This window comes from Papio anubis, chromosome 10, assembly GCF_008728515.1.
Source record: "Papio anubis isolate 15944 chromosome 10, Panubis1.0, whole genome shotgun sequence".
Taxonomy (NCBI): Eukaryota; Metazoa; Chordata; class Mammalia; order Primates; family Cercopithecidae; genus Papio; species Papio anubis.
In genome coordinates, this window is record NC_044985.1 from 61,409,575 (window position 1) to 61,436,199 (window position 26,625).

General features: G+C 40.2%; 1 protein-coding gene across 2 annotated transcripts in view; it reads right to left on the reverse strand.

Annotated features, from left to right (window-relative positions):
• Positions 1 to 26,625, reverse strand: part of PDE11A (phosphodiesterase 11A) — a 455,368-nt gene that overhangs the window by 89,279 nt on the left and 339,464 nt on the right. For both annotated transcript variants that reach the window (XM_031651382.1, XM_009182512.4), the window contains 2 exons: positions 12,297 to 12,443; positions 11,929 to 12,036 (listed from right to left, as the gene is read on the reverse strand). In XM_031651382.1, coding sequence (XP_031507242.1) covers positions 11,929 to 12,036; positions 12,297 to 12,443 — 255 coding nt within the window. The remainder of the gene's footprint in view (positions 1 to 11,928; positions 12,037 to 12,296; positions 12,444 to 26,625) is intronic.

Genomic DNA, 26,625 nt, shown 5'->3' on the forward strand with positions numbered 1-26,625 from the left:
TTTCCAATCTGTTACCTGGGAATGGTGTAAACACATGTGTTGGCATCCTGAGAAAAGAGAACTGTAGCTGTCCACCTGTGAGGATGTAGGCTTTCACTTGATCCTCTTATTTTGAGTGTGCACCTCATCCTAACTTTGCTTTTGGTTGTGTACCCAACTCTGGGATTCAGTTTCTCTGGCAAATACTCTGGTTATGGCAGAGTCGGGAGAAGAGTAGCCCTCCAACTACACAGAGAGGGGATAGAGACTTGGGCACTCACTGTTTTCATCACTCCCTCATTCCACACCACCTCATTTTCATGGTATCTGAGGCCTCAGGTTCCTGAGTCTCATTAGGTTCTGGGGGTAGCATTATTTCTTATGGCTACCCCTTCCTCCACACCCTCACCTCTGAAGGTACTTGGGTTTCTCTTCTCTGCTAAGTTATGAAGTATCCTCCCTTCATTTTCTGCCTTCATGTGTTGTGAGTCCATGCAAGGTGGGACTTGTGTACATTTCTTTTTCTCCATATTATTTTAGGATGATTTTTGAGAAGGGGAGGGGATTAAATGTCTTTTGTGGTGATCTCCATCATCTTAAAACTTAAAATTGTTGAGTTTGGTCTTGCTAATACTAGGTAAAACTTGAAAAGTCTATCAAGTATGAAATAATTACCTATGATATGCTGGAAATAAGTGTTGTGTAATGATATTGTGCTAAAATTTAGAGAGATTTTGCCCATGAAAACGCTATTGACTAGAACTGGCTGATGAATCAGAGCAGTAAGATTAGGGATAATGTTAAAATAAGGTAATTTGACTAGAAATTTAATCAGTAGTTGAAATCAAATGCCATCTAATAGATTTAAGATCAAAATCCCCAGCCATTTTTAAACCATCAATTATCACCCATTTTATAATAAGATGGAACATATTTTGCTAAAATGTTCTACACAGTCCCCATCCCCTGCTCTGCCCAGAAATCTAGGATCTTGGTCTTAAACTATCGGTATCATGGATACTTTTTTTTTTTTGAGACGGAGTCTCGCGCTGTGTCACCCAGGCTGGAGTGCAGTGGCGCGATCTCGGCTCACTGCAAGCTGCACCTCCCAGGTTCACGCCATTCTCCTGCCTCAGCCTCCCTAGAAGCTGGGACTACAGGCGCCCACCAGTACGCCCGGCTAGTTTTTTTGTATTTTTAGTAGAGACGGGGTTTCACCATGTTAGCCAGGATGATCTCGATCTCCTGACCTCGTGATCCACCCGCCTCGGCCTCCCAAAGTGCTGGGATTACAGGCTTGAGCCACCGCGCCCGGCCGGTATCATGGATACTTTTAAGAACATAACAGAGCCCTAGACTCTCTTCCTAGAAAATTTTCTATAATTTTATAATATTGAAGACTATGGAGCCTATCTCTAGATTCTTGAAGTAGAGAATCCCTGAAGTACAGCACCCACACACAGTCACACAAAACATATTTACCTCTCCCGACTGTGATACCTGAGTTACTGAAGCAGCACCTATCTCTTGACTGTGATTTAAAGCTGCCTGGTAAATGGTTTCTGGGAGTCATCAGGCCTGAAAAATGCCCACCTGCCACTAAGTGTCCTTTTGCCCCTCCCCCGCCCTCATCCATCTTCCTCCCAGGGCTATCCATTCAGGCCTGCATGTACCGATATTGAGTAGAAAAAGTCAACTGCCTGGTGAAGACAATATACTTTCAAAAGAAAACAGAGAGGCAGGAGGAAGTATATTTTAATGCATTCACCCCATTCTCGACTCTGGTTTATTCTTTTATTTTCAAATAAAATTATGTCTTTTCTTTTCCTGACCCAATCATTATGAGTTTTATTGAGCTTTAATGTTAATATATCTTCTCACCTGTATTCCCTCACAGTTTGTATTAGAAATATAAGCAGCAAATACAATATATCTAAGTAAAGAGTCAGCCAGGGCATATAAACCTATTTCCCATGGCACCCCCTCCAGCAAAGCCTTAAGCCTGCCCTCTGAGCAGGCCTCCAGTGATATTCCCTCATTGGGCTGAAATGTATACTGGGATAAGCCTACCCCAGCTACTACAGCATATAATAACTAGAACTCCAAAAGACTCAAGCCAGTAAGACTGATTCTCAGGGTCTCCTAGACTACCCAGTAATTTTTATCATTAGCCAACATAAAATTTAAATCAGCCAGGATATACTCTCATTTTAATGCTGATCCTGTATGATACACACGAATAGGGGAATATCATAGCCAGAGAAAAATGACTGTTACTTTGTGACTCTGTTGATTCCGAAAAGGTGTAAAAACACCCATAGTGTCAACACTAGATGGTGCTATAGACAATTTACTAATTTAAGAAGTGTTATTAAGTGCCTATGATGTATTGAGCACTGGGTATATTTGAGAAGAGGCCTGGGATAATGTCAACAACAACAACTTGTATAGCGCTTAGTATATGCTGGGCATTTTCCTAAATACTTCACATTCATTAGCTCATTTAATCCTTACAAGAACTCTCTGAGGTAGGTAACTGTTCTTATCTTCCCATTTTGTAGATGAAGATATTGAGGCACCAGGTTACGAGACTATACAGTAAGAGAGGTGGGATAAAAGCCCAGGTAGCCTGGCTCCCGAGTCTGTGTTCTTACTCACTGTGCTACACAGCCCCTTAGTGGAGGTGTGGGTTCAGTTGCACAGCTTTTAAATCCTATTGTGATGATACAGTGTTAGACAACAGGGCTGTAAAGAATCCCTCGGTGTGTGCATTATTTCATGAAGGACGTCATTCTTGAGTAGGAAGAGGTTGATATTGCAGAGCGATTGGACATTTTTAGTTTAAATATGGCTCTGTCACATCAATATGTGCTTGATAACATACAGTGCTTTACAAATGAGGTGTAGAGAGAAAAGAAAGATACAATAGTTTATAATATCTCAACTTTATAAAATGTTTAAATATATGTAGAGAAAAATACTGTTAAGATGTACATCAAGATATTATCAGTAGTAGAATTACAGTTGGCTTAAAATTTTTCCTTTGTGTCTAAAATTTCCATAAAGAACATTTGTTTATAAGAACATCTATATTTATACATGTGTGTATGTGTATTTGTATATTCTTTTTTGTTTCAAGAATTAACCCACGCTTCATCAAACTGTCCCAGCTTGAAATGAAATATTGATACTCTGAAAAGTGTCCATTCATTCATTGAACGAATATTTATTATTTACTGATTTCCTGGCACTAGGAACAGAGCAGTGAAAAAGACAGCCGGTCCTTGCTGCACATAGAATCTGGTTACCTCTTGAGCCAGCAGAACAGTGCCATAGAGCACTCTTTTCTAAAGAGAAGCTGTCATAACGTTGGTTGTGCTTTGTGGAAGAGAGAACTGGTAGAAATATCCAGCTCCTCCTGCTTGGTTTCTGGAGGAGGTACACCATGGACTGCACGCCCTTGCCGTGTGTGCAGGCCTGGCTCAGCAATCGGAGAAAGTGATGCCAGAAATTCTGTTCTCACCTTTCTTTTTGAACCCAACTATCGAAGGTATTGAATGATAAGAGATTTCCTGATGAGTTCATCCTGTTGATTCTGAGATCTAGCAGATGGCAAACTAAGAGAGAGGGTATCTAGAAATTCCTAGTGGTTGCAGACACCCTAAAGCTGAAGATGGTAGGCTCCATATGCTCCACCATGAATTCTGATGTCCAGGCACTGCAGCAGAGCCCTCAGTGAATTGGCTAAGGTTGAGGGACAATATGATAGGTTTTGGAGTCTTTCTTCCTCTTCTTCATCTTTCTCACTCTTTTGGACAGAAGAGGAAAAAGTACGGCTCAGACAATTCCAAGGGTATTGAAAGACATGGTTTCTCAAGGAAGTGCCTCCTCTAGAAGAATCTGCACACCATATTCCTAATCTGTGTCATCGTGCCTTCGCTGATCTATAGATGGCTTGAATTTTAAGGCCTTATGAGCTTGGGGAGAAAGGCAGTATTTATAGAAGAAGCATTTAATTTCTGGTATTTTTAAATTTCTGGTACATAGAGTGTTGCAGGGTCACTGTCTGGAGTCTTTGGTACATTATTAAAATCAAATTTATTTCAGCCAAAAATTGCTCTTTGAGGGTTTCATTGTAAATGTCACAAACAAGATATTCATATCATTTTAAGAAAAAAAAAAAAAAAAGCCCCAATTTGCAATGCTGATGGCTGGTCCAGCTTTGCTGAGTCATCCTTAACATGAAGAGTCTGCTTGTGAAACTTATATCTCCTAATGGAGGCTGATGGTTCTATAAGAAGGGTGCCTTCAATCACCCCCTAGTTCAGCACATATACCAGTCATGGGTGGATCACGGTGATCAGAGAATTGTTAAGGCAATGTTAGGGCTCCGTGTGCATGGACAGCAAGCACAGTATGCTTCTTTTTGAGACCCTATTTTATTTGCTTTGTGATGGAATGGCAACCACTCAACGTATAGATCCTAGGGGCAGCCTGATAGGTATCAAACTGTTCCATATGCTTCAAGGCAATAATATTGAGCAGAGGACTGTCTCAAGCTTTGGAGTGGAAGCAGATTTCAATGCTTACTAGGAGTGCTTATGAGTATTTATACTACTGGCTGTCGCAGCATACCTTCTTTTTAAAAAAGGATCTTACCTTTGCCAATCAGAGACAGTATGTGATGAAAGCATCAGGGGGAGAACAGGTATGCAACCACAAACTTCAATGGAAGGGAAAAAATCCCTACTGAGCAAACTACAGCATCTAGATTTAGTGGTCATACTCCCTTGGCATTTACAGTAATGTTTGTCTACCAATATTTGGGTCTGCTGAGCAGAAAAGGGAGCACCTCAGCCCCATTTTGAGGTCCAGAGACCAGAACCTTTCCAGCTGATAGGGAATCACCATCCAGGACCAACACGCTCACATGTCTCCTTTACCAGAGTACACAATGCAACAAGCCAGTTGCAGGTTGTCTAATTATCCATGGGAACGGGATAGTTTTGATTGAATTTGCTTCTCTTTCTGTTCAAGATGAATGCAGCCAAATATTGCCCTGGCATTAACCAAATATTGATTCAGGCCTAAATGATCTTTTCTTTACCAAGCTCAGAGTTGGAAAGACCTTACAGTCTATATATAATTGACTTTCTTTCCCAACCAGAAGCTTCTGAAGGCACTTACTATCAAATCATAAAACCTTAGTCATGTTTTGGGAATATGTTGACCCTTAGCCTCAACTAAGGTTGCAAGTGCTTGTCCATGTAAGTCTCAGACAGGCAACACAGTCTGGTACAATTATATATGTTGCGTAGATGTTTGATGCATACATTTAAAAATTGAATTAATTCATATATAACTTTATTATTATATTCTATTACATTTATAACCACTTCTAAGGCTTAATTTTTAACCTATTTAGCATAATTTTCCAATTCTTTATTTTGGAGAGTTAAAAACATACAAAAAATAGAATGCTATTAATATAATGAACCCAATGCAGTCATAGACTAACTTCAGCAGGAATCCAGGTTTTGTGACTTGTTTCATCTGTCTCTTCACATGCAGCGTGTGTTTGTTTTGTTTGTTTGCTAGAGTATTTCAAAGCAAACCTCTGGTATCCGTCAACACTCTTTATTTCATTCTCAGGAAGTCCTAATGTGGTCAAATAAAATTTGCTCAATATATTTCTGCTCTCTTATTTTGATAAAATGTACAAAAAGATATTCAAATAGTATAAAGAAATTTTCAACTAAATAATAAGACTTGAGAAAGTTGAGGTTTCTACATCAAAAGATAATAAATAAACACAGCTGTATGTATAGCACATATAATGCATTTTAAAAAGAACCAAAAGAAAAAGAGTATCAGATTCTGAAGGACTTAGCTTTCAACCCTAACAATGCTTGTGCTTTACGATGTTTTTTTGAGGACAAGGACGGCATGTTTTGTCCATGTTTAAAAATATAATTTATATTTTATTTCTGATAAATTACCAGTGAACTGCATATAACATATGGTTTATGACCATAGAAAATGAAGCAGATCACTTGGTGCACATTAATTGTGTAGAAAGACAGATCTCTCAAAATGCCACAGAGCCCAGGTTGGTGAATTTCAAGAATTTGAGGCTTCTTCAAAGCTTACCCCAATTTTTATTAGCCATAATTGAACCAAAACTAAACATGAGACCCACGAAAAATTAAAACTTTTTTAGCTCCCAACTTAACACCCTTAGGTGCCAGGTTTCAGTCCCAAGAAAGTGCCACTAGGAAATCATACACCGTGGAAAATGGAGGCTGTGATAAATGACGGTGGCTCTGCTGCTGAGTCTCCCTGACCTGGAGGATTTGGCTGGCGTCATAAAACACAAACCGACAGATTAAGCAGTTTACCAACATCATAAAAATCTCAAGAATAAATTTACTTTAATCAAAAATCCTATATTGTAACTAGGCAGACCCAGCCTCGAAACTACATACATTTACGTATAAGCCTGTGTCCATGAGCAAGAGGTTATACTTTCCCTGTAATGTCGGACATGATTATGTTCATACACTTTTACAATTTACATGTCCTAAGAAAAATACCCAGCTCTGGCTGACGGTGCGGGAGAATTTATTTTCACTAGAAACGGAATGACCCATAACTCATGAATGGCAGCGCTTAAAGTGAGTTATGGAGGTTACTCTCCTGTGAGAGGAAATGGATTGGATTATCCTTCTGCCCAATTGTATGTTTGGTTATTAGCACACCAGGTTCTTAATTATGTGCAGCTTTGCCTTTTTTCTTTTATAAAATAAATGTGGATAAAGGGAATGTCAGCTGGAAGCATAGAGTGCCTAATTGGGGCTCTGAGATGTAGTCAGAGAGAATAAAAATAGAAACCTTTTTTAAATGATTAAAAGACAGGAGTCTTAAATGTAATTTAAACATAGTATTCAAATTGATTAGCCCCATAGTTAATTTATTGTGTCTGGTGCTGATATTCTGCAAAAACATTTAAAAATTACTCCTTTTCTAAATTAAAAATTTGCCATCTTGTAGATTACATCTGCCTGAAGATTAAAGAGTTGCTTGTTCTATCATGTAGATTTTATTATATTATTACGATAATGCTGCCATTTATTTTAAAGTAAATATAACAAGTTACTACTTTTATTGATAAGAAAATGCAATGTAACAATATTTGATGATTACAAATATGATTACTGTTTATTACTTTATTTTAGTCATTTACAGAACAAAACATCTAGATCTCTCTCTTTGTAACTTCCAGTGTTACAATCTACAAAGGAATTCAATTTCTGTTGAGAGTAGGATTCTGATTATTGAGTAAAAATATTTTATTTAAAATTTCAATTGGTTCTGTATTTCTTGGACAGGGAGGGAGGAGTTTCAGCTGTGCTTCTAAGATCTTCCAGAAGGAATTTTCTACCTCTAAAATCAAGGACTTTCCTGGAAACTGCAGTCAGAGGACAGAACATTAGCCTCAAGCTGGTGAATAGGATGGATTTTCTCCCTAAACATCCCTTCTGCTCTCTAGTTTGAATTATCAATAAAATGGTTTGGCTTATCTCTGAAAATAACCTTGTTGACAACACAAATATGGATTTAAACATGCTACCTCCACATTAAGATTTAAGAAGCCCCCAGTAAATGTCAGGGGGTGTCGATGTGTTTGCTGTGATACTTGGTTATTATTAGTGTTTAACTGCAATTCCCCACCAGCGCCACGCTGCCAGCACCACCATAAATTTTAATGTGATCATGTGCTCTTCTCTTTTCATATCCAGTGAATTCTGCAAGATCATAATATTCTATATGAACCCTAGCTGAACCTTAGTGTGATATGAAGAAAGAACAAGATTTCAAGCAATGATAGTTGTTCATCATTTTATAGCTTTTTTTAACTGGACACTGAGCAGCATGGTTCCTTGAATAATATTACCCTAAACTAAATTCACTCATTCAATTAATCTTTATTGATATCCTACAGGATGCAGGGCATGGCCCAAAGTGCTAATGAGTACATTTATGGGATAGTAAAGAATACTGACTCTTAGAGAAATCTTTTTTTTCCCCTTGGAAAATCTGTCAGAGCTCATACATCATTTATAAAACCGAAAAAAATGTCTCTGCAACCTTGGCACCACTACATGCCTTTTATTTTACAGAACACAAACAAAAGCAGAGTCATTTCCTATATCTAGTCTACATCGTGAATTTAAGAAATATGTCCATCATCTTTCATCATGTATTTATAGTTATAATTTATTTATTACGTATGTGCATGATGGAATATTTGTTCTATAAACTCCTGTTAGTAAAGACAATTTATATGATGATCACTGATCTGCAGGTTTTCTTCCTCATTTTAACCACAAATAGTAACTGTTACTACGTACTGTATTTGTTGGAGGAATTCAAAGTATTTGGGAAATTTTAACTACCTAAATATCTCTTTAAAAGCAAAGAATAACATTGAAGCTTTCAAATTTATAAATGTGAAATTTCAGACCAGAGGCATGGAACAAATTAATAAGTTATTAACAGGGTTCCCAGTGAACAAAATGCTCTTCATTTTATATCATTTGCCTGTCCTACAGAGTAGTTCTTTTTTTCTTTTGAATATCTAAAGGAACAAAACCGCTTTGTTACCTAGACACGAACCTGAATACTTTCGCAAAACACAATGCTGAGTCAATAGGTTTATTTTCCACCCATGAAGTGATTTTAGGGTTAAAGGTTAGGAAGCTGGGGCATATATTTATAATTTGCTCGTCCTGTTGTACGTGGTGCCAAAATTTGTTCAGCAGTGACACAGAACTATGCATCTCCCCATTCCCAAAGACAATGGGCTTGGAAAAATACACAATCACAGATTTAAGGTCACACGGAGAACACTATGATTCACGTTAACAGCATGGTATGCAAGGTGGCAGTCACAAAACAGGCTCATCCTGATGGGAGAGGCTTTTTTCCGTCAGACTGGTTTTGTTGCTATCTCTTTTAGGAAAAACATTTATTTTGTGGTGGGGTGTGTACCTCAGTGCTAGAAGAAAAGAAGCACTTTCAAGGAAGGTTGGTAAGGTTTTTTTCCCCCTCTTTTCTGGAAACCAGCTGGGAAACTTTGCCTTGGAGCGCCATCTAGAGGAAGCCTCAGCACTTAGCCTTATGACATTAACTAGGCTGTATCCAATGGTTGGTATATGGTGAATTTCTTTTCTTTCTTTTTTTCCCCCCTAGATTAATAGAGAATTTTGGTTCTAATACAACCCACTGACAGGAAATATGAGATCCCTGGAATGGAAATTTAATCACTGATAAGATCAAAACATTGAAAGGCTTTCAGAGTCTTCAGGAGTGCCCAAAACATGAGTGTCCATTGGTGGAAAGAAATGGGGCATCATTTTACCATAGGCCAAGGTCACATTCCAGAGATGAGAATTGATGAGTGAGTTAAATTTATTTTTAGCTACACTGATTGAGTAGTCTTTGTTCCTTCTGTAATTATTTTCTTAATTAAAAATTTCTGATTAACCGGATTGACCAAAGTCAAGTTTGTAGAAGATAACTTATGCTAGAGAAAAACAAATGTTGACACTTTTAACTGACTGTAACCCTTGGTTAAGTTCAACAAAATTTAATGAGCAGAAAATACTATATTTTCCAGATGTGGCTACTCAATACAATGTGAAAGAGACCAAAATAACGTATTCTTTCTGAAGTCATGTTTCTGTTTTGTGATCTCCTCCACCCCCCCTCCTTAGAGAAATTTAACAATGAAGTCTCCTCTTTCTGTGTTAGCATGAATGCAAAAAAACAAAACCTAAGCCTTCTCCAACAATGCTGCTCTTCAAGATTGCTGATCATACTTGCAAAAACAATTGCACCCTGGAAATAATCTGATGATATGAGCATCCCTATTGTGGTGACATAGTTAAGAATTCTATTTTCTTCAATTTCTTGGAAAGGATCAAAATTGTCCATATAATGGAAGTACCCACTGCAGAAAACTGGGTATATATTTCCTTTTGCTCCTAAGTGTCCACTGTGACCCTGGTGCTCTTGCCAGTTTCCCCTATTCCAACTATTTTAAGGCTTGTCATAAAAATCTGTCTCTGTCTTTGACATTTCTAACTCAAAAATGTCACAGCCATTTCTTTTCCCTTCACTGAACAGGGTTCCTGCTTACTTATTTTGGCAATTCAGCATAAATCCATAGGTTTTCCAAAATAAAGGGGTAAGAAGTTTTTTATTGACTGTCCTCTGTGGGCCAGACACATGAACTCTGTACACAAAAAAATTATACCTTGTTTACTGAGGTATGCTATGGAAAAACAAAATGAAGATTTTTTTTTTTCCCCAAGCAATGGTTGTCACTTGAGCCATTAAGCCTCATGGTTCAAAGCATCTTCCTTTCTCACTTGACTGGCTCACTCCTCTGATGGTGGATGTAACAGAAGAATGGAACCAGTCCAGTTTTCCCAGGCCAGTCTGCCTGTTTCTTAAGCAGTCGAGGACCCAAAGCACAAGTCCCTAGTACAAAAGACATTCTGGCCCCATCTTCTTATGCCAGATGCACATTTCAGCTCATGTCAATTCAACATACATTTTTTGAAAACCCACCAAGTACATGACAGAGTGCAAGGCGCTGGTGCGACCCTCAGTAAATGGTGGTTGAGCAAATAAGTAGATGTTGTTGAAAGAACAAGAAATGATCTCTTCCCTCAGCACCTTACTCTATAGAAGGATGACAGATTTGTAACTTAAAATACACAGTAGCAAGAAAGATGTGTTGTACTAGATACAGTACAGGGAAAGAAGTAATTATTGATGATTTGGGAGAAAGGGGAAGACTTTTGTAGAAAAACTGGCATTAGATCAATGCCTTAAAGGATGAGTAAAATTTTAATAGGCAGAAAATGAGGCAGAGATTTTTTTTTTTTTTTTTTTTTTTTGTGAGGAAGAATCAGAACAGAATCATCTTTGTTCATTTGGACCAAAGGAAAATGCATTTCATTTGGCGCTCTGATTTTCTGTTTAAATTTTAGTCTGGCTGCAAAAATATAAGGTATTTGCTTTATGTTGGAAGAATCCAAGACTCACGTTCTCTTTTTTGGTATGGCAATTTGTTTACACACACCCACAGGTATGTACATACACGTGTGTATATATAACTATGAGACCAAAGAAACCAACATATTTAAGCCAGAGAACATTTTACTTGATAGCATAACAATGTAGTAGAAATTGTGCCAAAACAAGCCTTATTTCTTGCCAAAAGAAGTAAATAGAGGATTTGTTTCAATCTTTGCCACAAACATTTGCTTTCAGATTAAATTCCAAGGCTTACCTCTGCCCAGCTGTGTTAGGTATCTCCGTGAAACAGACTGGCCACCATCACTGGGTTAAAACCCGGTGGGACGGAGATTTTAAGGCAAGTAGGCCCTAAACCTGCAGAGCGCGCACTCCTACCCCTCTTTTCCCCTTGGCCTCCCTGGGCATTCTCTCAAATAGGCATCCTCTCAGGATTTCCATATTCCTGTGGGTGATGTTCACACCTCCCTACTGGCTTTCCAACAGCCAAGAGTCATATCCAGTGATCTCTTTGTTCTGTTACTCATCTACATTTCCTCTACAAAAAGATTACTTTAAAAATCTGAGCATTTCTTTTGTAAAAGAACCAGTTTACCCAGAAAAAATACTGAAGAGAAGCTCAAGTAATCATTCCAAGGCTACACTGGCTTCAAGGGGTCAACGATGTTATAGCTTTCAAGCTCAGAAATTGCTGGCACATATATACTTTCATAACAAGGGCAGGTAAGTTCCAACATAAAATGATCACATGGTAATTTTTCAGAGAAATGGAAACGTAAAGGAGAAGGCCTGCTAGTTCCTGTGAATGAGAAATGATCTTCCACCATCGCTAAGCACACTTACGGTTAACATCGCGAACATCAGCTGACACACGTTGAAGGCATGTCTCCAGTTGTGGTACAGAACCATCCGATAGTTTTTCCTCACTGTTAAAAGCCACCTACACAGTGTCTGAAATGGGAGGGAGAGGGTGCGTCAGGCAGTTGCAAGTGATTCCAGTGGACCCTTATCTCAAAGGTGCCTTATGTCTGAGTAACCCTCAATGATCACAGGCCTTCCACAAACATCTCTTCTGGTTCCTACAGTAATCCTATGAGGTGTGCAGGGCAGGGATTATCATCCCCATTTTGTATTTGGGAAACTGGTGGTTCAGAGTGCCTAACACGTTGTCCCAGGTGAACTGCTTGGATCACCCAAGACAGACATCTTACCTCATAGTCAATTTTAAATTTCTGTACCATCCCCAGCTCCATGAACATCCGGAGAGCAGCTGTGATCATGGCATCAACATCAAGAGAAAAGTCATCAAAATGAATGTCATCGATGGCAAGTTCTGACACCAGAGGGATGTTGGCTGCCTACAAAAGCAAAAGACATAAGTCAAGCCAAGTTCACCAGCTTTCCTAAACCCCCATCCTGCTCTCCTCCCTTGCTTATCAGAAGTGCCACATAAATCAGGCCTGACCTGCACTTACACCCTGATACAGCTAAACTCTGAGCTGTAAATGTCTTTGTTTCTGAACTGCAAATGCCCCAAGCAAATGAAGGTGGGGGCAGAGGGGCGGGGGACAGGGGGCGGGAGGGAAACTAATCTGAAGATAAAATACACACACTGGATCTAGTCTGCAGAATTCAGAATACAGCACTGTCAAGTTTATGGAAACCGTGGTCATACAATATATTCTGATGCATATTACAGAGCACTAAATGCAAGAAACATCTGGGCAGCCAGCAGCTGTGAATTTTAATTGATGCTATTCAGGAGAAGGAGATGGGAATACACCACTTTGCCTTGTTTCTTCTATCCTTATATCCTGTAGCTTGCAAGTGTTCTTTGTTACACACGTGTTCTGTATATTCATAATGACTGAAAGGATCAGACAGTACATCTCTGGTGGGAAATATGTTGCCTTAATAAAATAGAGATATCTGGAGGTTTAGCATAAGCATATGTTTCACTGAGGAGATCAATTTCACTGAGGAGATCAATTTTGCTGTCTTGTTTAGCTTCATTCTATATAAACATACAACATAATTATAATACTGGTCATACATATTCAAGGTTTTCAAAACACCCATGTTAGGCAACTGTCAATCAGCTGTCCCACAAACGAGCCTGAAAAGGAGAAAAAGAAAATCTTGGGAAATCATTTGTATGGTGATTTCATTGGCTTTACCATATTCTTTGGATCCACTCTTGGTAAGGGAGTCACTTTTATATTTTCAGGTTATCAGAGACCATTCTGTATTTATATTCCTATCTATTCACTGAGTTTAAATTACCCTGACAGTAATTTATGCCCTGGAGCTACTTACTTTGGCTAAGAGATTCAGTCCAACTCTGGCTGCTCTAAGCATTCCAGAAAACACATCATTAATCCTTCCTTCCCAACTCTATGCTCCTCCATAGGTGGAGCTTAGTTTTCCATGTACTTGTAATTAATTCAACCCCAAAACTCTCTACCAGTTGTCTAAGTCTCCTCTCAAAATGTTCATACGCTTTGGGCATTCCATCAGTTTCACGAATAAATTACTCCTGGAACTTCCTGCATTTCTCGAATCTAGACCAACTATCTTCTATGTCTGATATGTAGTTTTCATCCTAGGACACTCCTTCACCATAATTATGGGGATGTCTTTCTCTCTCTCTTTTGTTTCTCTAGCCCACATCTTTCTCTTTCTTGGTTTCTCCTCTCATTTTGGTGAGACACATCCTCTAACAGATTCCCAAGAAAAGGTATGAGGTAGATTTGTGAGGCCTTGCAGTCTGAAATGTTTTTGTATTACTGTCACATTTCATTAACAGTTTGTCTAGGTAAGATTTCTAGGTTGGAAATCATTCTATTAGAATGTTAAAGGCATTGCTCTTTGATCTTTTGAGCAGTCAGAAGCTATTCTGGGCTATTATACTTTGAAAATAACTCACCCTCCTACCCAGTTTGTGTAGAATTTTTTTGCTTCAAGAGTTCTGAAATGTCATGGAAATGTGCCTTGGTGTGAGTTTATTTCCATTTATTATCCTAGGCACTTTGTAAGCCTTTTTCTTTCTTTCTTTCTTTTTTTCCCCCAGTGTATCTATTACAGGTTTTTGCTTTGTAGTTACCATGAGGCTTAGCTTTAGCTGTAGTAAATTATTTTAAAGGCTTATCTTTAGCTATAATAAATTATTAAGATGACATCTTAATTCTGATTGCAAAAAAAGAGAGAAAAAAACAATACTTAATTCCATCCCCCGCTGCATTTTGATTTTTTTTTTTTTTTTTTTAGGCATGTTTTAAGACCGAGTCTTTCCCTGTCACCCAGGCTGGAGTGCAGTGGCCGGATCTCAGCTCACTGCAAGCTCCGCCTCCCGGGTTCACGCCATTCTCCTGCCTCAGCCTCCAGAGTAGCTGGGACTACAGGCGCCCGCCACCTCGCCCGGCTAAGTTTTTTTTTTTTGTATTTTTAGTAGAGACGGGGTTTCACTGTGTTAGCCAGGATGGTCTCGATCTCCTGACCTCGTGATCCGCCCGTCTCGGCCTCCCAAAGTGCTGGGATTACAGGCTTGAGCCACCGCGCCCGGCCGCATTTTGATTTTTTGTTGTCACTTTAAACCTTACTTTTTAAAAAAAATTTATTATACTTTAAGTTCTAGGGTACATGTGCACAACATGTAGGTTTATCACATATGCATACATGTGCCATATTGGTTTGCTGCACTCATTAACTCATCATTTACATTAGGTATATCTTCTAATGCTATCCCTCCCCCCTTCCCCCACCCCACGACAGACCCCGGTGTGTGATGTTCCCCACCCTGTGACCAACTGTTTCATTGTTCGATTCCCACCTATGAGTGAGAACATGTGGTGTTTGGTTGTAAGCCCATTTCTTAATTGGAAAATTATGTCTTTTAATTCTTTTTTTTTTTTTTTTTTTTTTTTTTTTTTTTTTTAGACGGAGTCTCGCGCTGTGTCACCCAGGCTGGAGTGCAGTGGCGCGATCTCGGCTCACTGCAAGCTCCGCCTCCCAGGTTCAGGCCATTCTCCTGCCTCAGCCTCCGAGTAGCTGGGACTACAGGCGCCCGCCACCACGCCCGGCTAGTTTTTTTGTATTTTTAGTAGAGACGGGGTTTCACCATGTTAGCCAGGATGGTCTCGATCTCCTGACCTCGTGATCCGCCCGCCTCGGCCTCCCAAAGTGCTGGGATTACAGGCTTGAGCCACCGCGCCCGGCCATGTCTTTTAATTCTAGAAAAACATTTTAAAATAAGCTCTTTGAAGATTTCTTCTTCTCTTTTATTTTTCTGGAATTCTCTTAACTTGATCTTTGGACTGGTTTGTCTTTCTTTTCTTTTCTCTTCTCTTCTTTTCTCTTCTTTCTTCTTTCTTTCTTTCCTTTCTCTTTTCTTTTAGTTTTAATTTTCTTTTTCTTTCATGCTTTTCATTTCTCATATGTTTTATTTCTTTTCCTTTTTGCTCTGTTTTCTAGGAAATTTCTTCTTACTGTTGAGATTTTAATACCACGGTTTTCATTCTAAGAACTCTTCTTTTGTTGTCTGGATATTCCTTTTTATATAATTTTAATAGCACCCTAATTTTATTTCACAGATACAATATTTTCTCTTACCTGCCTGAGGATGTGAATGACAATTCTATTTGTCATTTTCTTCTCCTCTTATAATTTGCTTCACTCTCTGTATTTTGTTTTAGTCTCTTTTTTAAAATTGTGGTACAAATACTGTACTGTGTACAGTACAGTATTGTTAACTATATGCACATTGTCAAACAACAGATCTCTAGAACTTTTTCATCTTGCATGGCTGTAACTCCATACCTATTAAACAACTCCCCATTTCCTCCTCCTCCCAGCTACTGGCAACCACCATTCTTTCTGTTTCTATGAGTTTGATTACTCTACTTCATACAAGTAGAATCATGCAATATTTGTCTTTTTGGTCATTGGCTTATTTGACTTAGCATAATGTCCTCAAAGTTTATCCATGTTAAAGCATATGACAGGTTTTCTTTTTTTAAAAAACTGAATAATATTCCATTGTATGCATATACCACATCTTTGTTCTATTGATCAATCAATGGTTTCATCTCTTTCTTCATCAGCCAACTTCAATAAATTATTTTAATACATTAGAGGCTTTAGAAATATTAGAGGTTTTCCTCAGTGGCCTGGTAATCTTTAGTTTTCCACTCCTGTGTAAAAGTGGGGCTCTAAAAGTTTCTATTGGAGCTTCTGGGGGCTTCTCTGTAGGGGGAATGTGTCTGACCTGGGGAAGCCACCAAATGTCAGCGTCTTTGTGTCTTTACTCTTTAGCTACTCAGAATCCCCAGAGAAGAGTCTTCTGGCTGGAGCCTAGTGGGGAAGCAGGTTGGAGGAGGAGTCTCAGCATTGGTCTCCTGTTCATTCAGTCCTCCTGTTTTCACCCTGCACACCCACCCTCATGCTCTGCACTGACAATCCCGTAACCCAAAGACCCACGATTATATTCTCTCCAGACGACAAGCCTCTAGTCTTTATGGAGTGGGGAGTAGAACAAAGGATCTGGGGCTCTAACTGCTTCTTAAGACTCTCTGTTTTCCTGTTTATAAGCCCATCTTCATTTGCACTTCCAAAGGTACTTAATTAGTCAATTCCTGAGCTATTTGTGGGGAGGAGTCTATGGTATAAATCTGCTTGCCTCTCAGCTTTTCCTATTGCTAGGTTATTTTGGCTGTCTTGAGTTTGCTAATTACTTCCTATTCATCCATCTGTTTTCCAGCGTCCAAAATTTTGTCACTGTTAAGTCCCTTCCCAATTTCTTTGGCTTTGAGAATTTATGCATTAAAAAAACACCTTTATTTTTGTTTTAGTAGTGCATGGGGAGACAACAAAAGAAAATGGGTGTAGTTGATCTATCATCTTTATCCAAAAATCAATGAAGTTATCTTTAGTAAATGATACCTAGGATGGTCAGCTTGGAGAACTCAGAAGGAAGCCAGCCTTTAGTCTGTAGGCCCTTTGTTTCTATGTACACAGGCCTGGCTGCAGGCATGTAAATCTCTTTCTCTTATTCTGTGCCCCTGTGGGTTCACGTTTGCCAGTTATTAGGCTGTAACAATCTTAGAGGCAGATGCCATGTTTGTTTGTTTGTTTGTTTTTCTTAGAGAAGCTCCAGAACAATTCTTTACTCCTATCATGTGTTTGAGGGTTTGTAAATAGAGAATACCAAGATCTCAGAAATATCTGTGCTTGCTGTAATTTGTTCCAACTCAAAATCAAATGTTAGTGAAAAAACACTTTTCAAGAGATAGAGGTCTCATCCCAAAAGACACAAATCTTTCTGGTCTCAGGAGAAAAGTTTGGTTCTGAATTGGCAAAGGAGGCTGAACCTTGTTACAGTTTGAACCTTGTTTCCAAAGAAGCAGAAATGGTGATAGAGGCAGCACTGCTCCACTCCAGGTGGCCCCCGTCTTGTAGATTATTAATAGTGTATTCCCTGATACCATTATAAATCCTCTACCTTTCAAAGGCACTAAATTCACTTAATTATCTTAAAAATTAAAGAATATAGGAATTTTTTTCATTATGAAATGTTAATGGAAAGGAAATAAGAACATTAGGTTGAAAATGTAAAATGACCTCTGGTTCACCAAGACCCATCCTTATTGACCTTGTCTTTTTTTCCCCTAATAGGTTGATTGATCTGTGGTTAAATCATACCGGTCTGTAGATCACGCTGAGCCCTGCCATAAACCCTTGCTGGCACGTGTAGATGAAAGTAAGTTCCAAGCCTTTCAGGAATGACCATTTTCAGCTATTTTGAGAAGTCTGGGTAGTTTTCATCCCCACATTTCTGGGTTCAAGAGCAGGTTCTGGAGAAAACTATGAAGAGTAACAGGCAGCATGTATCTTGAGCAGACAAGCATAGAGCTCTGGTCTGCAAAAGATTTGGGAATAGCCTTCCATTGACAAATTCCTTGTTATAGAGACACAGTGCTCCCTGTTGCTTCCAGTAAACAGAAAATGAGATTGCATCTTCCAAACCTATAATTACTCTAGCCATAAGATATTAACAAAACAAATCAAAGTCAATTTCTCCAAGTGTCAGTCTTCAACTTTTAAATATTTATAAGGTGTCATATCCCTAAATCAAAGAGGAGTGCCACAATCCAAAATAACTACTGAATTAATAGCCAGGAAATAACATTTGGATAAAAGAACCATTTACTTTACTGCAGCAATAAATGAAAACATAGAATTATGAGTCCTGGAGCTAATTTGAATAATGTTCAAGAAGTGAGACTCTAGCTGGCTGGAAGTACCTGATATTCTTTGACCATTCCTCTTCTTTGTTTGGGTCTTAATAGTTAAGTGGTTATCAAAGGGAGTCATAAAACTGCCTCCTCTAAAATTGAAAAGGTAGCTTTACAAAGAGGCCATAAAATCTTAAAATATAATCCTGGATCCCTTGACACATGAATATTACATTTTGTGATGCTCAGAAAATGGGAAGAAACAACAAAGTGGGTGGTAGTCCAGCCCTGGCAATTCAAAGGAAAATTGACTTGTTGCTAATTCCAGCCTACTCACTGTCTTAATCCTCTGGACAAAAGCCCTAGTCAGGGGCTTTACGATTCTGGGATTAATGGAGACAGGAGGTTGAGCTGTGGTGATGTGGAAGGGACAGTAAAGTTCTTTCTTTTGCCAATATAATTATAGCCCTTATTATGTGCCAGATACTGTTTTAGTATTATACTTTGCATATACTCACCCATTTGATGTTCACAAGAACCCTACAAGCTTGGGAATAGTTTTAATTCTATGTTAGGATGAGGCAAATGAAATAGATAATGAATAAGTTGGTCAAATTTGCACAGTGTGATTGGCAGAGGCAGATTTGAACCTGGGGAGCTTTGTGCTAGAGATTGGTCCTAATCATCACATTGCCTCTCAAAATGGGCCTATGCCAAGCAAGGGTCCCCCTTTCTGTATTATGCAAACTAACTTGGGTGTACCATGCCTGACGTTTGGGATTTATATCCAGATGACTAGCTTTTCAATCCGTTTTTTATTATGAGCAGCCTGGACCCATGTGAGGGACAATGTTTCTGTCTTTACTTATATAAAACTCACTTGGGAAAGTTTCTAAATTCACAACTGACTTTGGAATGAACCCAAATTGTTACTTTGTGTTGATTACAGCTAACCCAGAATCAACTCAAATACTCCCAAGATGATGCTGAAAAAATAACTTGTCTTCTGGGGGAGCAAACAATGAGGAGGTGACAAAGGAGGAGATATATGGTATTAGCAGAGCAGCAATGTTATGAAAAAGTAAGCGTTTTCGTTTGATCCCAGGAGTTTGAGGCTGCAAAACACTATGATCATGCCTGTGAATAGCCACTGCATACACTCCAGCCTGGGCAACATAGTGAAACCCCGCCTCTTAAAAAAAGTAGGATTTAAATTCTTCTGGCAATTGTTTTCTCTTGATGTCATTCATTAAACTTGCCTTGTAGTTGCCTACAACACTCTTCATGACAGATACGGGCTCTCATCCTACCTTTAACACTTACTTGGCTGAGTGGCAGTGGGCAAGAAACTGAAGTAAGCCTCAGATTGAGCATTCTTTGTACAAACAATCACAAAATTGTGTTGCATGGCTGTTGTGAGGAGCGAATGAAATAATGCACACAGAGCCTAGCCCAGTGCTTGGAAATAGGAAATACTAAATAACGGTGCTGGCATGCTGGCGCTTGACATTGGTGTGTTCTTATTATGCTCATTATGATTTTATAGCAGCCCCATAGAAGGATAGGGTGAGTGGAGAAGATTTTGGTACCTAGACTCTGAAGAGCCAAGCTCTATCCTCTGCCCCAGGAGACCTCCCAGTGTAATCCATTGTAATTCAGTACACATGTATTGCGCACCTAACTGTATGCCAGGCACTGGCATACACTGTGGTTATGTTTGTAAAATCAGCGTGGTCCCTGTGCTCGCAGCCTGTCAGAGGATACAGAGAAACAAACAGGCAATTACAGAACAGTATGGGTTAAGAGCTGCGTGGGGGAAACACGGGACTCCATAGGAACCCCTGGGAGAGTTTAGTGAAATACATTCGGCTTCACGTTCCTGCCTTAATTCCAAACTGTCATTAAACCTCAGGTTTATAAAGTACATCTAGTAATTTAAACAGTTAAAAAATAGTTACTATGATCAAAAATGTTTAAAGGTCATAGAGCATAACCTAAGAAAAGCTGTGGACTCCATTCCTGAGACGCTCACTGCCCACTCAAGAAGAAAGAATAAACAATGATTCGTGGTTTAAAAAAAAAAAAAAAAAAAAAAAAAACAAAAACCAGAGGCATAAAGTTCAGAGGCAACAACAGGAGTGAGCGTATGAGATGCCAAGAAGCACAATGGAGGAGGACCATCTGATGTGGGCATTGGAGGGTGAATACAAGTTCACTAGGAGAATGAGTAAGGAAACATGGCGGAGAACAGCACTGCCGAAAAGAGTTTCAGTCTCTCCTGAAGATGGTGCAATACCAGGAGGCACAGACAGAGGGCCCCATCGTTAACAAAAACAAACAAACAAAGAAAAAACAAAAACAGTGCTTGGTCACAGAGATCCAAGACTTCCTCTAAGAGGCGTGGACCCCTTGGCTGCCTGAACAACTGTAAAACTTGAGTTCATCCAAGTAAAGGGCAGCCGCTTTGCCAAGCTCCAGTGGCCTCGGACCACAGTGCAGGTGTCTGGCTTGCATGTGACTCCAGGACTGACCTCTGTTCACTGTCCATGCCAGGTTGACTCCCTCGACCCCTGGCAGTGACCAGTCTCCATTCTCTATGGTCAAACCTCCCAGAACTTCCCCTTTGAAGCTCTGGTTCCAATTTTAGTTGCGGCAGGTAACAAATGTGTGGGCCCTTTTCATATGGGAAAGCATTGTCAGTGTTTCCTTTTCCCTTTCTTTGCTGCACTCAACAGCAAACCCTTTCTTTCCTCTACTGGGAAAAATTGAAGACAAGACCAAGCAACTCTCTGTGTCCTCCAGGGAAAAGGAATTTGTTTTCGGTTGAGTGGGATTCTGGGTCTAATGGGCCGTCAGTTATCTGTTTTGAAAGAACCAGGGGAAAAGAGAGAGTACTCTAGAGCCAGAAGGAAGGAAGGACGTGCTCCTGGGGGAGATAAGTAAGAAAGGAAGGGCCAGGCGTGGTGGCTTATGCCTGTAATCCCAGCACTTTGGGAGGCCGAGGCAGGTGGATCACCTGAGGTCAGGAGTTTGAGACCAGCCTGGACAACATGGTGAAACGCCATCTCTACTGAAAATACAAAATTTAATACAAAAATTAGCCGGGTGTGGTGGTGGGCACCCGTAATCCCAGCTACTCAGGAGGCTGAGGCAGGAGAATTGCTTAAACCCAGGAGGTGGAGTTTGCAGTGAGCACTGCACTCCAGCCAGGGTGACAGAGTGAGACTCCATCTCAAAAAGAAAGAAAGAAAGAGAGAGAGAGAGAAAGAGAGAGAGAGAGAGAGAGAGGAATTTCCTCCCTTTCACAGAGATACAGGAATGGGGAAAGAGAGGGAAGGAGAGAGCCCCTGGGAGCATGGCTGCTGATCCTCGTGCATTTACCTAGAAAGTGGATGCACCTAACAAAGGACCCCCATGAAGGCAAAGGACTCCCATGTTGGAGCTCCCATGAGCTAAGTGACAGTTGAATCAGATGGACTGTCCCACGTTTGTTTAAGTTGAAACCTCTCATTATTTGCACTGAAGAGTTCACCAGCTCTTCCTCCCATGGAAGAGTGGTGAGGACTTTAGCTCATCAGCGTCCAGCAGCTCACCCACTGACCACCCAATGGGAATGACACCTGTTTGGGCAATGCACCCTTGCTCAGTCACCAAACGCCCAATACCTACAAGCACCAATAAAGCCAAGAAAGAGGCCGGGCGTAGTGGCTCACGCCTGTAATCCCAGCACTTTGGGAGGCCGAGGTGGGTGGATCACTTGAGGTCGGGAGTTCGAGACCAGCCTGACCAATGTGGAAAAACCCTGTCTCTACTAAAAATACAAAAATTAGCTGGGCATGGTGGCACATGCCTGTAATCCCAGGTACTCTGGAGACTGAGGCAGGAGAATCACTTTAACCCAGGAGGCAGAGGTTGCGGTTGCGGTGAGCCGAGATTGCACTCCAGCCCAGGCAACAAGAGTGAAACTCCGCCTCAAAAAATAAATAAATAAATAAATAAAATAAAATAAAATAAATAAATAAATAAATAAAATAAAGCACATTATTGGCTGGGTGCGGTGGCTCACACCTGTAATCCCAGCACTGTGGGAGGCCGAGGTGGTCAGATCACGAGGTCAGGAGAGAGAGACCATCCTGGCTAACACGGTGAAACCCCGTCTCTACTAAAAATACAAAAAAAAAAAAAAAAAAGAAAAGAAAAAATTAGCTGGGCATGGTAGTGGGTGCCTGTAGTCCCAGCTACTCAGGAGGCTGAGGCAGAAGAATGGCATGAGCCCGAGAGGCGGAGCTTGCAGTGAGCCGAGATCACACCACTGCACTCTAGCATGGGTGACAGAGCGAGACTCTGTCTCAAAAAAAATAAAAATAAAAAATAAAAAAATTGCCAAGAAAGAGGGGCAGGGTTCTGGATAACTACAACCTACCGGAATGCTGGGAGGGTGGGAGTGGGAGGGTGAGAGTGGGAGGTGGAGAAGGCTTGCACCCTTGAACTAGGTTGGGAAGCTGAAATGAAGAAGCTCAAAACTTCCTGAGAGCCAAGGCAGTGGTTAATGATGTCCCTGCTCCATCATTAATGTGTTGTGTAATTATTGTTGAAAGTCTGATGGACAAGGATAGGATGTGTCTGTCTTGTTTACTTTGTGTCCTAAGTGCTCATCACAGTCTTCACCACAATAGGCAGTACCTGGCACATGGGAGAAACTCATTAAGTATTTATCAGATGAATGAATGAAGGCTTGATAATCCTGCTGAAAGTCATCTTACTAGTTTTTCCCAAACCATGCCACGATATCCCCTGGTGAATTTGAGGTTGTGTGAAGTTTTTGCCAACCACCCTGGTGAATAGCTCACACTTAGATACACATGCACATGGAAATCCAAGATCAGGTAATACAGGTGAGTCAAGTTGCCTTCTAAGTTTGTGTGAATCCAATGCTCCATTTTTTATACATCACTGGGGCAGTTTGTAGTAGAAAACACATAGAAGAGTCCCTAACCCTGTGACCCTAATCTTCAAGTTCCAATCTGAGCTCACCAGCTGGGTGACTCTGAGGTTAGCCTGCTTCATCCCTCCAAGAAAAAGGTGGGTCCTTGCAGGGTGGATGTGTGAGTGCAGCATGGTGGCTCTGTGAGTTTGTCATGAATTTCTTATAGTGTCCTTCTTTCTATGTCTTAGTAGCAGGAAAGTGATGGAAGGAAGGAAGTGCTCTTGGGGGAGATAAGAGGCAGTTAAGCTTGTGTTGACTGCATTACACATCAAGGTTTAGAGATGTGAGATAAGAATTCCCGAAAGATGATGCTGCCAGTCAAGCATGATCTTTCTAGCTCAGAGACTGCCGCCTTTTGTCTTGGTCCTGTCCACAACTACCATGCCCTCCATATACTGCTTCTTAACTCACATGCTCGGTTGAATCTTAATGGCTTCCTGCCTACCTCAACCTCAACCTGCTGCACTGTGGGTCTTTCTTGAGTCCTCACTGACCCTTCCTGCTGCAGCTTCACCAGAGAGAGGGAAGGCACAACCACGTTGCTTCTTCCATATTCCATGGTGCTTGGTAGCACACAGGCATGAGACAACAATTCAATGACTGTTTCAGTGACTAGGCAGAAAAAGAAGAAACAAAATAATGAGAGAACTTGTTCACCAGCAGGAAATGAGGCTGTCTGGGAACATTGGCCTCTAGAGATGGACCAGGGTTTGTAAACTAATAATAGAGACCACATGAGTTGGTTTAGCACTTTAGCGTCAAACAGCTAAGCCTAATGAACATCATATTCCCTTGTTTCTGTAGTTTAAAATGTCAAGTTTATCAAAGCATTGCCAGTAACAATAAGTCAAAGGAACACACCAACACTAATATGGAACCAAGCTCTTAACACACAAAAGACAGCAAGGGGCATCAAGCCTCAAGGTCTGTGAAATGGTAGAGAACAATGTTAGAGGGCAAAGGGAACTGGAGGCTCAACTTCCTGTTTCTATCATTTTGTTCAAAGTTAACCTGATCTTGTCCTGCTTGTACAGGGGTGATGAGTGCCAATGGTCCTGTTACAAAGTACTGCATCCCACTGTGGAGCAAAGCCAGTGAAGGGTGAAACCGGAACCTTGGGGTTAGACTTAGTAGCTAATGGCAATAGTGGGCCACCTTGAGGATGAAGAGGACGGTGCAGAGCCACTGCCAGGAGAGGGGTTTTGTTTGAGTTTTCTATTCATGTTACTAACTGGATCCCATGCTCTTCCTCAATCTTGTCCTGTACCCCAAGCTCCCATATTTTGGCCTGCTATTTGGAGATAGCAGTGTACTCTGTCACCAGTGACACATGAGGCTAGTTACCCAATCATCACATTCCAGTGAACTGGTCAGAAGAAATGTTTCAAAATCTATGCATTCAATATAAACACTTTCTCATCCTGTGCATCAAAAAGTATCATAGAGCCTCTTTGTCACTTCCAAAACAAAGCATCTCTTTGCTGTTGTCTCAACATTAAGTGTCTTCTTAGAGAAAAATAGACTCTCGTTTCCACGTTTTTCATTGTCCCTCTATGCAGCAAGATAAATAAGAATTTATATACTTTTACTTATAAATCCAGTAAATATTTATATTGTTTTTTGCCATAAAAGCACATGAAGCATTTTAAGAGAGGTTTCTACTCTTAGGACTGAATAAAGTCACCACTCGCAGTGAAGAAGTAATCTATCAAGTGAGGCAAAGCGGGGTGTGTGTCCTGATTCCTGAGCCACAATTCCCTGTCTTGAATTGTACCTGGATTTATTCTTGGCTGGCTGCTGGTCTTCCTGAACACACACACAAGTACATGCATGCACACAATGTCATGAACACATTTTGTGTTTAATCTGCTCTTTGACTTCTCTCAGATATTTTATTAGTCCATTCTGTCTTCAGTTCTGGTAGACTGTTATTCCACACTGACATACATTTGAATTTTGCCTGGATTGTGTTGTTGGTGAAATATGTTAGTATCTGATTTAAGCTGAATATGGTGGACAGAGCAAAACTAACTTGGAAATGAAATTATATTTGAATAACTCATACAAAGGTCAGTGAAGACATTCATAAATTTAACAACTCTAATAACTTTAATTTAAAAAAGTAAGAACTCAACCATGTTTAGACGGGTTGACCAGTTTTGTTAGTGCTGGGTGGAACACGCATTAGAATTTTTTTTCATCATGGTGCATTTATTAAGACATATTGTGTATCAAGCATTGTGCTAAGTGCTTTATACTATTTCATTTAATCTTGCAACAACCCCATGGGTAAGATTCTATTACGAGTCCCAGTTTAGCCTCCATAGCACAGATGAAGCAACTGAGGTTAAGAAGATAAACAACTTTCTCAAGGTCACATAACTAGAACACTGCTGGGACTAGAAATCAAATCCAATGAATCTAGCCCTGCCCTCTGTGTTTGTAACCACTACCCCATATTGTCCACACAGTCGTTTGAATGCCTCTTAGCTTAGATCCACTGTGACACAGCATGGAATTATTGCTTCCAGAGATTTTCTTCCATGCAGCCTTAAAAAACTTATTTATTTTTGTGGTCTTTGTGAATCTGTCTCTCATCATTCGTAAGTTCCATAAGGAAAGGATTAAGATTCTCAAATGTCAGCAATTATCATAGCCTAGTACTTTTCTCATGGCTAGTACTTAATAAATGTGGGTTGGTGGGATGCCAAGTGCATAACCTCCTGAGCCAAACAGATGTGCATTTGAATCTGAGTTTGCTGCGTGCTAAAGCCATGGCCTTGGGCATCAGTGTCCTATTCTGAGACGGGAACACAATGATAACTATCTTACAGTCATTGAAAAACTTACGTGAGACAAAATACTTGGCACAGTGCCAGGTTCATAGGCGGCCCTCAGTACACGACAGTGTGTTAGTCTACAAAATACTACAAACTGGGTGGCTTAGACAACAGAAATTTATTTTTCCACAGTTCCAAGGAAGCTGGAAGTGCAAAAGCAAGGTATTGGCAGGTTTGGTTTCTCTTGAGGTCTATCTCCTTGGCTTGTGGATGGATGTGTGCTCACATGGCCTTCTCTCTGTACATGTGCACCTCTGCTGTCTTTTCCTCTTCTTGTAGGACACCAGTCATTGGATTAGGGCTCAACCATATGACTTCATTTAGCCTTAATGACCTCTATAAAACCCCTATCTCCAAATACAGTCATATTCTCAGGTACTAGGAATTAGTGCCTCAACATATGAATTTGGGAGTGGGGAATAAACAATTTGGTCCATAACAGACAGTTATCATTATTGCAAATGAATTGAGCACTAACTATCTA